The 13,217-nt window shown below is 49.3% G+C and overlaps 1 protein-coding gene across 1 annotated transcript; it reads right to left on the minus strand.

The window, feature by feature from the left end:
- Positions 1-1,569: 1,569 nt before the first annotated feature.
- LOC121867430 (repetitive proline-rich cell wall protein-like) lies at positions 1,570-13,217 on the minus strand. The gene is made up of 2 exons (XM_042367341.1): positions 12,818-13,217; positions 1,570-1,586 (listed from the first exon to the last, which is right to left on the minus strand). The coding sequence occupies exons 1-2, from the start codon at positions 13,215-13,217 to the stop codon at positions 1,570-1,572; spliced, it is 417 nt and encodes a 138-aa protein (XP_042223275.1).

Here is a 13,217-nt window from a genome sequence, read left to right on the forward strand (position 1 = left end):
CCCTCATGTGATTTACCTGTACATCCTGACATACCTGTGTGATGGTACTTGTTTTTACGTGGTTCTTGGATGGATGGATGGATGGTTGGTTGGTTGGTTGGTTCTCTTGCTGTTGTGGGGGTACTTCTGTATGGTTCTAGACGGTTCATAGTGGTTCTGAGGCTCACGTACTTGGGGATAATGATCAACAAGAACTTAAATGCCAAATACTACCGAGTGTCCAAGGAATTTTGTCCACAACTGTACACAATAATTATTTTCAAATGCTGTTACAGTACAATGCGCCATAAGCACAAAGAGACACTATTCTTAGGGTAAATATTAATTAAAGCGTTCATAGAAGTAATTGAAAACTTGGTACAATGACATAAAGAAATTATAGTTTAGTTGATAAAATGATAAGGACTAAATGAACTGAGGTGTATGTATGTCTGTATGTATGTATGTATGTATGTAATGCATGTAATGTATGTGTGTATGTATGTATGTATGTATGTATGTATGTATGTATGTATGTATGTAATGCATGTAATGTATGTATGTATGTATGTATGTATGTATGTATGTATGTATGTATGTATGGCCTAGCCTTGATATGTGGCCTACCTATCCAGTATACAGTTTGATGTATTTTGAGACGCATGGATACAGTATACATAATGTATATCTTATGTATAGCTTCACGTATCATAAACCGTATTATAAGCCGTATCATAAACCTTATATAGAGACAACATTATGAGGAGTGTAGTGCGAGGTGAACCAGATCACGCGAAGACAATAGGTACTTCTCATAGCGTGACTAAATTAATAACATTATTTATTTCTTACACCTGACTTTGCCATTAGAATTAATTTATTGTTTTGTAACACTTAGTTAAAAAGCCATTATGTAGAATAGGGAGGAGTAGACCGAGGTAAATGCGACGTAGACCGAGGTAAATGCGACGTAGTACGAGGTAAATGCGACGTAGAATGGGGTGAATGCGATGCAGAACGAGGTAAATGCGACGTAGAACGGGGTAAATGCGACGCAGAACGAGGTAAATGCGACGTAGAACGGGGTAAATGCGACGCAGAACGAGGTAAATGCGAGGCAGAACGGGATAAATGCGACGCAGAACGAGGTAAATGCGACGTAGAACGGGTAAATGCGACGCAGAATCGGGTAAATGCGATGCAGAACGAGGTAAATGCGACGTAGAACGGGGTAAATGCGACGCAGAACGAGGTAAATGCGACGTAGAACGGGGTAAATGCGACGCAGAACGAGGTAAATGCGAGGCAGAACGGGATAAATGCGACGCAGAACGAGGTAAATGCGACGTAGAACGGGGTAAATGCGACGTAGAACGAGGTAAATGCGAGGCAGAACGGGATAAATGCGACGCAGAACGAGGTAAATGCGAGTCTCTTATATTGTAGTTAAGTTTGGCTTTTTTGACACCAGTCCCACATCCAACACAGAGACTTGATTATAACACGTTGTCTCTTGTAACTATCTAATGACCAAGGTAACTCATTAGCATACTAGCAAGGACAGTAGTACTAGTTGCTATTCCCTCTTCTTCACCCGTTGTAAGAACCTGATACAATGTACCAAGAAATAGAGAAAATAACAGAGGTTGAAGGTGAACATTGGTGTTTAAATATTGCATTAGTTCAGCAAAGTCATTGGGAGGTTGGGTGTGTGTGTGTGTGTGTGTGTTTGAGTGTGTGTGTGTGTGTGTGTGTGTGTGTGTGTGTGGTTGAATGTTTGTGTGTGTGTGTGTGTGTGTGTGTGTGTGTGTATTCAAGGCTTTAGGTCCTCTTAAAACAACAAGTCATCAGCAGACCACAGCATCCACAGATAATTATAGAGGAATCACCTGAAGATCAGACACCCCAGCTTATTTTACCGTAATATTAACCACTCTAATGCTAACCTAACCTAACCTAACCTAACCAAACCTAACCAAATCTAACCTAACCTAACCTATCTAACCTTAACTTAAACCCACAAGAAAGATGCAGATGGAGAGTCTAATTCAGGTGATCCAAACCATCCTCCCAAATGATGGTAGATGAGGCCACACTCGCTAGGTTACCACAGCTGGGCAGGTCAGCTCCGGTCAGCCAGCCAAGGTGAATGTTAGTTGAATGTTATGTGAATGTTATGGGTTGTGGAGCTCCTTCTGGGTGTAAGACGATGGTCACGGTCTGGGAGGGAGGGGTGGACGGAGGGGGCAAAAGGGAGGGAAGGAGAGGGAAGAAAGGAGATGAGAGGGTGGGAAGGAGGGAGGAAGGGGAAAGAGGAAAGAAAGGAGAGAAGGACAGGGAGAGAAGGAGGCAGGAGGAGGGAGAGAAGGAGGCAGGAGAGGGAGAGGAGGAGGCAGGAGGAGGGGAGAGAAGGAGGCAGGCGTGAGGAGAGCAGGAGGAGTGAGGGAGAGCAGGAGGCAGGAGTGAGGGAGAGAAGGAGGTAGGAGTGGGAGAGAGAAGGAGGCAGGAGTGAGAGAGAGAAGGAGGCAGGAGTGAGAGAGAGAAGGAGGTAGGAGGGAGGGAAGTCAAGGCGCCTCTGAGACTTAATAAGACCAATGGTGGAACACGAAGCCATTACAACTTGACTTCATGCTAATGGGTAGAATAGTGAACACGAGGCCCCATTACCACTGTGGAAGGTGGGGGTGTCAGACGGCAGGGGATGTCAGACGGTGGCGTGTGCAGACGGTGGCAGGGGTGTCAGACGGTGGCAGGGGTGTCAGACGGTGGCAGGTGTCGACGGTGGTAGGGGTGACGGTGGCAGGGGGTGCAGACTTGCAGGGGATGTCAGACGGTGGCAGGGTGTCAGACGGTGGCAGGGGTGTCAGATTTGCAGCAGGGGGTGTCAGACGGTGGCAGGGGGTGTCAGACGGTGCAGGGGTGGCAGACGGTGGCAGGGGGTGTCAGACGGTGGCAGGTGTCAGACGGTGGCAGGGGTCAGAGGTGTCAGACGGTGGCAGGGGTGGCAGACGGTGGCAGGGGTGTCAGATGTGTGGCAGGGGGTGTCAGATTGGTAGGTGTCAGACGGTGGCAGGGGTAGATTGCAGGGGGTGGCAGACGGTGGCAGGGGTGTGTCAGACGGTGGCAGGGGTGTCAGACGGTGGCAGGGGTGTCAGACGGTGGCAGGTGGCAGACGGTGGTAGGGTCAGCTCTGCAGATGGTGAGTATGGGTGGGCAGACGGGGTCAAGGTGGGGCTGGTGGTAGGCAGGTGATCGACGCCAACCTTGATACTGTGCCAAACTCTCACTGCTGTCACTCTTCACTTGTCACCCTTCACTGCTGTCACTCCTTCACTGCTGTCACTCCTTCACTCTTGCTGTCACTCTCACTGCTGTCACTCTTCACTCTTGTTGTCACTCCCTCACTGCTGTCACTCCTTCACTGCTGTCACCTTCACTCTTGTTGTCACTCCTCACTGCTGTCACTCCTTCACTGTCACCTTCACTCTGTTGTCACTCCCTCACTGCTGTCACTCCTTCACTCTGTCCTTGCTGTCACCCTTCACTGCTGTCACTCTTCCTCTTGTTGTCACTCCCTCACTGCTGTCACTCCTTCCACTGCTGTCACCCTTCACTGCTGTCACTCCTTCACTCTTGCTGTCACTCCCCACTGCTGTCACTCCTTCACTGCTGTCACCCTCTCACTGTTGTCACCTTCACTCTTGTTGTCACTCCCTCACTGCTGTCACCCTTCACTGCTGTCACTTCTCTCACTCTTGTTGTCACCTCACTGCTGTCACTCCTTCACTGCTGTCACTCCTCACTGCTGTCACTCCTTCACTGCTGTCACTCCCCTCACTGCTGTCACCTTCACTGCTGTCACCCTTCACTCTTGTTGTCACTCCCCCACTGCTGTCACTCCTTCACTCTTGTTGTCACTCCCCTCACTGCTGTCACTCCTTCACTGCTGTCACCCCCTCACTGCTGTCACTCCTCACTGCTGTCACTCCTCTACTGCTGTCATCTTCACTTGTTGTCACTTTCACTGCTGTCACTCTTCACTGCTGTCACTCCCTTCACTGCTGTCACCCTTCACTTGCTGTCACTTCTTCACTGCTGTCACTCCTTCACTGTTGTCACTCCTTCACTTGTTGTCACTCCCCTCACTGCTGTCACTCCTTCACTGCTGTCACCTTCACTCTTGTTGTCACTCCCTCACTGCTGTCACTCCTTCACTGCTGTCACTCCTTCACTGCTGTCATCTCCACTGTGTCACCCTCACTGCTGTCACCTTCCACTCTTGTTGTCACTCCTCACTGCTGTCATCCTCACTGCTGTCACTTCTTCACTGCTGTCACCCTTCCACTGCTGTCACTCCTTCACTGCTGTCACCCTCACTGCTGTCACTCCTTCACTCTTGTTGTCACTCCCTCACTGCTGTCACTCCTTCCACTGTTGTCACTTCTCACTGCTGTCACTCCCTCACTGCTGTCACTCCACTTTGCTGTCACTCCCTCACTGCTGTCACTCCTTCACTGTTGTCACTCCTTCACTCTTTCTGCTGTCACCCTTCCACTGCTGTCATCCTTCACTCTTGTTGTCACCCCTCACTGCTGTCACTCCTCACTGCTGTCACCCTTCACTGCTGTCACCTCTCTTCCCACTGCTGTCATCTTCACTCTTGTTGTCACCCTTCCGTCATCCTTCACTGCTGTCATTCTTCCACTCTTTGTTGTCACCTTGTCCTTCACTCTTGTTGTCACCCCTCACTGCTGTCACTCCTCACTGCTGTCATTCTTCCACTGCTGTCACTCCTTCACCTTGTTGTCACCCCACTGCTGTCACTCCTTCACTGCTGTCACCTTCACTCTTGTTGTCACCCCTCACTGCTGTCACTCCCTCACTGCTGTCATCCCCTCACTGCTGTCACCTCTCACTCTTGCTGTCACCCCCTCACTGCTGTCACCCTTCACTGCTGTCACTCCTTCACTCTTGTTGTCACTCCTCACTGCTGTCACTCTTCCACTGTCACCTTCACTCTTGTTGTCACTCCCTCACTGCTGTCACTCCTTCACTGCTGTCACCCTCTCACTGCTGTCACTCCTTCACCTTGCTGTCACCCCTCACTGCTGTCACTTCTCACTGCTGTCACCCTTCTCATTGCTGTCACTCCCCTCACTGCTGTCACTCTTCACTGCTGTCACCCTTCACTCTTGTTGTCACTCCCTCACTGCTGTCACTCCCCTTCCACTGCTGTCACTCCTTCCACTCTTGTTGTCACTCCTTCACTGCTGTCACTCCTTCACTGCTGTCACTCTTCACTCTTGTTGTCACTTCACTGCTGTCACTCCTTCACTGTCACCCTTCACTCTTGTTGTCACTCCTCACTGCTTCCTCACTGCTGTCAATTCTTCACTCTTGTTGTCACCCCCTTCCTGCTGTCACTCCTCACTGCTGTCACTCTTCCACTGCTGTCACTCCTTCACTCTTGTTGTCACCCTCACTGCTGTCACCTTCACTGCTGTCACCCCTCACTGCTGTCACCTCTACTTGTTGTCACCCTTCCACTGCTGTCACTCCTTCACCTTTGTTGTCACTCCTCACTGCTGTCACTCCTCTCACTGCTGTCACTCCTTCACTCTTGTTGTCACCCTTCACTTGCTGTCACCCCTTCTCTTGTTGTCACTCCCTCACTGCTGTCATCCTCACTGCTGTCACTCCTTCACTCTGTTGTCACTCCCTCACTGCTGTCACTCCTTCACTCTTGTTGTCACTCCTTCCACTGCTGTCACTCCTTCACTGCTGTCACTCCTTCACTGCTGTCATCTCCTTCACTCTTGTTGTCACCCCCTCCTGCTGTCACTCTCACTGCTGTCACTCCTTCACTCTTGTTGTCACCCCTCACTCTGTCACTCCTTCCTGCTGTCACTCCTTCCTCTTGTTGTACCCCTCCTCTTCATCCTGCTGTCACTCCTTCACTCTTGTTGTCTCCTCCTCCTGCTGTCACTCCTTGCTGCTCCTCCTTCACCCTCCTTCCTGCTGTACTCCTTCACTCTTGTTGTCACCCCCTCCTGCTGTCACTCCTTCACTGCTGTCCTCCTTCACTCTTGTCACCCCCCTCTGCTGTCCTCCTTCTGTTGTTTCTCCTCACTGCTGTCCTCCTTCACCTTGTCTCCTTCACTGCTGTCCCCTCACTGCTGTCCTCCTTCACTCTTGTTGTCACCTCCTCTGTCACTCTCCTTCACTCTTGTTGTCACTCCCTCCTGCTGTCCTCCTTCACTGCATTTCTTGTTGTCCCCCTTTCTGTCACTCCTTCCTGCTGTCACTCCTTCACTCTTGTTTCCCCTCTGCTGTCTCCTTCCTGCTGTCCTCCTTCACTCTGTCCTCCTGCTGTCACTCCTTCACTCTTGTTTGTTCCTGCTGTCCTCCTTCACTCTTGTTGTCCCTCCTGCTGTCACTCCTTCACTGCTGTCTCCTTCTCTTGTTGTCACCCCTCCTGCTGTCACTCCTTCTCTCTTCTGTTGTCACCCCCTCCTGTCACTCCTTCACTGCTGTCACTCCTCACTGCTGTCCTCCTTCACTCTTGTTGTCACCTTCTGTCCTCCTTCACTCCTGTCACTCCTTCACTCTTGTTGTCACTCCTCCTGCTGTCACTCCTTCACTGCTGTCACTCCTTCACTCTTGTTGTCCTCCTTCACTCTCACTCCTTCTACTCCCTCCTGCTGTCACTCCTTCACTGTTGTCACCCTCCTGCTGTCCTCCTTCCTGCTGTCACTCCTTCACTCTTGTTGTCACCCCCTCCTGCTGTCACTCCTCACTGCTGTCCTCCTTCCTCTTGTTGTCACTCCCCTCTTCTGTCACTCCTTCACTGCTGTCACTCCTTCCTGCTGTCACTCCTTCACTCTTGTTGTCACCCTCCCTCCTTCACTGCTGTCACTCCTTCATTCTGTCCTCCTTCACTGCTGTCACTCCTTCACTTTGTCACCTCCTGCTGTCCCTCCTTCACTGCTGTCCTCCTTCACTCTTGTTGTCACCCCCTCCTGCTGTCCTCCTTCACTGCTGTCACCCCTCACTGCTGTCACTCCTTCACCTGCTGTCACTCCTTCACTGCTGTCACTCCTTCACTCTTGTTGTCACCCCCTCACTGCTGTCCTCCTTCGTTCACTCCTCACTGCTGTCCTCCTTCACTCTTGTTGTCACTCCTCACTGCTGTCACTCCTTCCTGCTGTCCTCCTTCACTCTTGTTGTCCCCCTCCTGCTGTCCTCCTCACTGCTGTCCTCCTTCCTCTTGTTGTCACTCCCTCCTGCTGTCCTCCTTCACTGCTGTCCTCCTTCCTTCTGTCCTCCTTCTCTTGTTGTCCCCCCTCACTGCTGTCCTCCTTCCTGCTGTCTCTTCACTCCCTTCACTGCTGTCACTCCTTCACTCTTGTTGTCACCCCCTCACTGCTGTCACTCTACTGCTGTCCTCCTTCACTCTTGTTGTCACCCCTTCCTGCTGTCACTCCTTCACTCTGTCACTCCCTCACTGCTGTCTCCTTCACTGCTGTCACTCCTTCCTCTTGTGTCACCCCTCACTGCTGCTGTCCTTCCTCTTGTTGTCACCCTCACGTTCCTTCACTGCTGTCACTCCTTCACTCTTGTTGTCACTCCCTCCTGCTGTCACTCCTTCACTGCTGTCCTCCTTCCTGCTGTCCTCCTTCACTCTTGTTGTCACTCCTCTGTCCTCCTTCACTGCTGTCACTCCTTCACTGTTGTCACTCCTACACACACACACACACACACACACACACACACACACACACACACACACACACACACACACACACACACACACACACACACACACACACACACACACACACACACACACACACACACACACACACACACACACACACACACACTACAGTTGAAGGTTCTTATTAAAAAACCTGATTATAAAGTTATTTCATCTACATTGTCTTTGTTGTGGTAGATAATTTAATAGACAGGATAGGTTAGGTTAGGTTAGGTTAGGTTAGGTTAGGTTAGGTTAGGTTAGGTTAGGTTAGGTTAGGTTAGGTTAAAAGACCTTGGGTTAGTATAGGGTAGGGTAGTCTAGGTATGGTTAGGTTAGGTTAAGTTTGGCTAGAGGTTGGGATAGGTTTGGGTAGGTTAACTCAAGTTAGATTAGGATAGGGTAGTGACACCGGCCGAGGTGGGAGGAAGAGGAGGAGGTAGGGAGGAAGAGGAGGAGGTAGGGAGGAAAAAAGGAGAGATAGGGAGGAAGAGGAGGAGGAGTAGGGAGGAAGAAGAGGAGAGATGGGAGGAAGGAGGAGTAGGGAGGAAAAGAGGAGGAGGAGGGGGGTAGGGAGGAAGAAGAGGAGGAGGAGGGGGTAGGGAGGAAGAGGTGGAGGAGGTGCTTGTTGTTGATGTGGAGGAGTAACGGGGTCACCTGAGCTAACACCTGGTAGGAAATGGTCTCACACCTGGCCACTTGGCAAGCCCTCACCACACCTGGGTAGCCCTCACACCCTCACCACACCTGCCCAGCCCTCATCACACCTGGTAGGTTAGGGTGTTTAATCATCAGGTAAAACAAGCTGGAGGTGGAGGAGGGGGGGGGCTAATCTTCACGTGATCCGTAGACTGAACCGTGTGGTAACTGTGGCTGACCAGCATGTACCCTCACCTGTTGACGTGTATACACCTGAGAGATGGCATTTCTCTTGGTAATTAAGACGGTAATTAATTCTCTCTTACCTGTCATCAACTTAAATACTTTCGTCAGATTATATTCGGTTAGGTTAGGAAAAGAATTAAACAATAGAGAGAGAGAGAGAGAGAGAGAGAGAGAGAGAGAGAGAGAGAGAGAGAGAGAGTAAACTAGATACAAAAAAGAGAAAGAAAGAAAACCAACGTAAAAGGCAGATTGAAAGAAAACAAACAAACAAGAGAGAGAGAGAGAGAGAGAGAGAGATTGTTTACCCTGGCTCCCCTTTGTCTGAACTCTCTTGTTTACATTAGATCAGTTCGGTCGGGTAGGAAGCAAACACTCCTTAGCGTATCATTGTTTACAGGGTGTGTTTGTTGCTCCGTTTTCAATTAAATTTTTTTCTACATCTTATTACGTTCAATTATTTTTTTTTATCCCTTTCTCTTATTAATTAATTTATCTCTCCTGTTGTCTCTGTTTTTAGTTAGGTTAGGGTTAGGTTAGGTTAGGTCTGGTAAGGTTAGGGTTAGGTTAGGTTGGGTCTGGTAGGTTAGGGTTAGGTTAGGTTGGGTCTGGTAAGGTTAGGGTTAGGTTAGGTTGGGTCTGTGGGTTAGGGTTAAGGTTAGGTTAGGTCTGGTAAGGTTAGGGTTAGGTTAGGTTGGGTCTGGTAAGGTTAGGGTTAGGTTAGGTTGGGTCTGGTAAGGTTAGGGTTAGGTTAGGTTAGGTCTGGTAAGGTTAGGGTTAGGTTAGGTTAGGTTAGGTCTGGTAAGGTTGGTTAGGTATATAGTTTACGTTTTTCTACAGTTACTTTTAATTTTATACACCATAATATTTTTCTTCACGTCCGAAAGCATTCCTCTTCCCGTTTGTTTACTTTCCGCGTTTGTTTGTTTGTTGTTTGTTTGTTTGTTTAACCATCCTGTCTGCCGCTTGCTCACTCATTAACTATCTCGTTGATTGAAGGGACTGGAGTGGATGGATGAAAGAGAAGTAGTAGTAGTAGTGGTGGTAGATTGTGGTAGAAGATGGTAGTGGTGGTAGATTGTGGTAGAAGATGGTAGTGGTGGTACATTGTGGTAGAAGATGGTAGTGGTGGTAGATTGTGGTTGAAGATGGTGGTGGTGGTAGATTGTGGTAGAAGATGGTAGATTGTGGTAGAAGATGGTAGATTGTGGTAGAAGATGGTAGTGTGGTAGATTGTGGTTGAAGATGGTAGTGGTGGTAGATTGTGGTAGAAGATGGTAGTGGTGGTAGAAGATGGTAGTGGTGGTACATTGTGGTAGAAGATGGTAGTGGTGGTTTTGGTGATGGTAGTGGTGGTAGATTGTGGTAGAAGATGGTAATGTGGTAGATTGTGGTAGTGGTAGATGAGGAGGATGGTATGATGATTTATGGTGGTAGTAGGTAGCATGGTGATATAGAGTAGTAGTGGTGATAGTGGTGGTAGATTGTAGTGATGGTGATTGATGGTGGTGGATTGTAGTGATGGTGATTGATGGTGGTGATGGGATTGAGTGGGTCCGTGGTGTATAATGTAGCAGGTATAGTGTTGATGTTTGCTGTCTGCTACAACATTCTGTGACGAGCGAGGTAAACATGTGTCTAATGTGACGGATTAACACACCTGCTAACACCTGTGGATCCGTGTGAGATGCGCCCGTACACACACACACACACACTACTACTGTGTGATTGAGATTGTCTGAATTGTTATCATCGCCCCCCTCTGAAAATCCTTTCCTAGATCCCCCCTCGTCAAAGCTTCCCAGAATAATCCCTCGTACGTCCTCCCCACCTCCCCCATCTCCCCACCTCCCTCGTCACCTGGACCTCGTAATCCCCCTAGCACAGTACATCCTCCATGGCGTCATCCACACTAAGCGACGGCTTGTACTACCTCCCCTTCAGGATAAACAGACGACCTCACACACACACACACACACCCGCTAAGTAGTCCACCACTCATACCTCCCTTGTCTCCTGCGTCGTCACGCCCACCACCTTACGCCCGTTCCTTTCTCCCGACCTCACGGCCTCCTCACCCACCTTACGCACCCTTCACCCACCTTACGGCCCCCTTCACCCACCGTACGCCTCTCACCCACCTTACGCCCTTTGGCCCACCTCACGCCCCTTCGGTGGTGAAGATTTCAATTCAATTTGCCCCCCCCGCAGCGCCGGGTGGGTGGGGTGCAGTCTCTGGGGGTCAAGACTGTTGGGGGGGGGGAGACGAGCACTGACACTGAGTCCTTGTAAGTCTTTATCTGCTCCAGGATGACCCCAGGTCCTTGACGTAGTAGCAGAGGGGTCAAGTAGGTCGTTATAGACTATTGGCTGTAGTTAATAATGGCAAAGAGGGAGAGTGAGTGAGAGTCTGTACCAACACTAAGGTGAGAGGTGAGCGTCGGTCATTGTGTGAGTGAGTGTGTGTGTGTGTAGAGGTACTGGTGCTTCTGTGGTTCCTCGTTCACTCGGTGGGTTAATTCATACCTGGTGGAAGGGATCAAGTTGACTCACCAAACAGCCACTTTACCTTAGATTATAACTGGCCTTTCACCGCTGCTAACGTCCACCACTTGACGCTAAGAAGAGGCATCCAATACGCTTCTCTTGTTCACCCATTATAATAAGAGTTGTATTAGTTACCCCTTAAACGTAATTACTTTTAGATATTTTCACTACATTAATAAAATCCAAACACAACTTTAGACCATTCTTATTATTTATAAAACATTACCATAAACCATTAGTCTCATATAGTAACCATTACCATTGTTACCATTACCCTACCATTGATTGCCCCGTCGTTACTCAGGTAATTGCCATAGATACCTAATTAGTGGTATCCAGGTGGGTGCTGGCGAGGAGGGAGAGAGGGGTGAAGGGGGAGGATGGGGTTAGGGTGAGGGGAGTTCTTGCACTTTCACTACGTTTCACTCCTACTGCCCTTCCCCTCACCCCACCGCACCAACACCCATACTGTCACACACCAACCACTATTTGCCCAACTGCGACCTCCTGCCACCACCCAGCACCACCACCACCCACCTGTTTTACTACTACCACCACCACTACCATCTACCATCGTCGTCTTTGCTACCACAATCCATCTACTAACATCGCTTGTATCATCCACCTATAACCACCACAACCCCCTTTACCAACATTCTTTTTTCTCCTACACCACAACCACCATCCACAATCATCCACACCCTCTCCCTTACACCACACTACCCACTTACCACACAATCACCAGACTCATCCACTCACCCTCCCTTACACCACACTAAGTCGCTTTATCACACAAACACCTGCTATTTACTTCCCATAAATAGCACATAACAATAACCTTCCCCGTCCATTATCAGCATCACAGGAATCACACACACTGACCCACAATTTGAAAGTGTAATAAAACGAAGGAGAGACGAAGATGGTGAGATAGTAGATGGATGCTGACGGAGGGGGGTGAGAGGTGGGGGAAGGAGGAGAGAGAGTGGGAGTGTCTGTGTGTGTAAGAGAGAGAGAGAGAGGGAGACAAAGAGAGTTAGAGAGAGGGAGACAAAGAGAGAGGAAGAGAGAGATTCGCCATATCATTATATTTTCTTCCTCCTCTCCTTTCTCCTCTTCTTTTAACCCTCCTTCTCCTTTCCCTTCCTCTCCTCTCCTCCTCCTCCTCTCCCCCTTCCCACCCCCCCTTCCTCCTATACCAGCAGGTCCCTTAGCAGTTGATGCAGTGGAAAATTTATTAACACGCTTTAAGACACCAGTGATAATCCCCAGGTAAAGTGTGCGTGTGTGTGTGTGTGTGTGTGTGTGTGTGTGTGTGTGTGTGTGTGTGTGTGTGTGTGTGTGCTCTCGCTACAGTCACCATCACCGCCATTTATCACCTGGATTTAAGAAAAAATTTGGGGGGCCAAATTAACTTACGGTATAGATTAACTTTGCTGTTTCTGAAGATTATTTGTGATTTTTATTGTTTTTGTTGTTTGAAAAAAATAGAGACGACGGTTTTGGAATTACCTATCTATCAATTCTATCGATCTATCTATGTAGAGAAATGTTACGCTATTGTGTTGAAAATAAACATTACTATTAGCCCAACACATAGAAAAACATCAATACAAACACACAGGTGCATTAATAAGTTACTAATCTTCGTACCTGTCGCTTGAACACCTGTGGCCTGAACACCTGTGGCCTGAACACCTGTGGCCTGAACACCTGTCCTGAACACCTGTGGCCTGAACACCTGTGGCCTGAACACCTGTGGCCTGAACACCTGTCGCTTGAACACCTGTGGCCTGAACACCTGTGGCCTGAACACCTGTGGCCTGAACACCTGGCCTGAACACCTGTGACTGTCGCCTGGCTGAACACCTGCCTGAACACCTGGCTGAACACCTGTCCTTGACACTGTGGCTACACTGTGGCTGACCTGTGGCCTGAACACCTGTGGCTGAACCTGTCGCTGAACACCTGTGGCCTGACACCTGTGGCCTGAACACCTGTGGCCTGAACACCTGTCTGACACCTGTGGCCTGAACACCTGTGGCCTGAACAT

This window comes from Homarus americanus, unplaced genomic scaffold, assembly GCF_018991925.1.
Source record: "Homarus americanus isolate GMGI-L3 unplaced genomic scaffold, GMGI_Hamer_2.0 scaffold23598, whole genome shotgun sequence".
Lineage (NCBI taxonomy): Eukaryota > Metazoa > Arthropoda > Malacostraca > Decapoda > Nephropidae > Homarus > Homarus americanus.

Excerpts from the sequence above, each read along its gene's own strand:
- LOC121867430 (XM_042367341.1), bottom strand. The coding sequence starts at position 13,217 with ATGTTCAGGCCACAGGTGTTCAGGCCACAGGTGTCAGACAGGTGTTCA.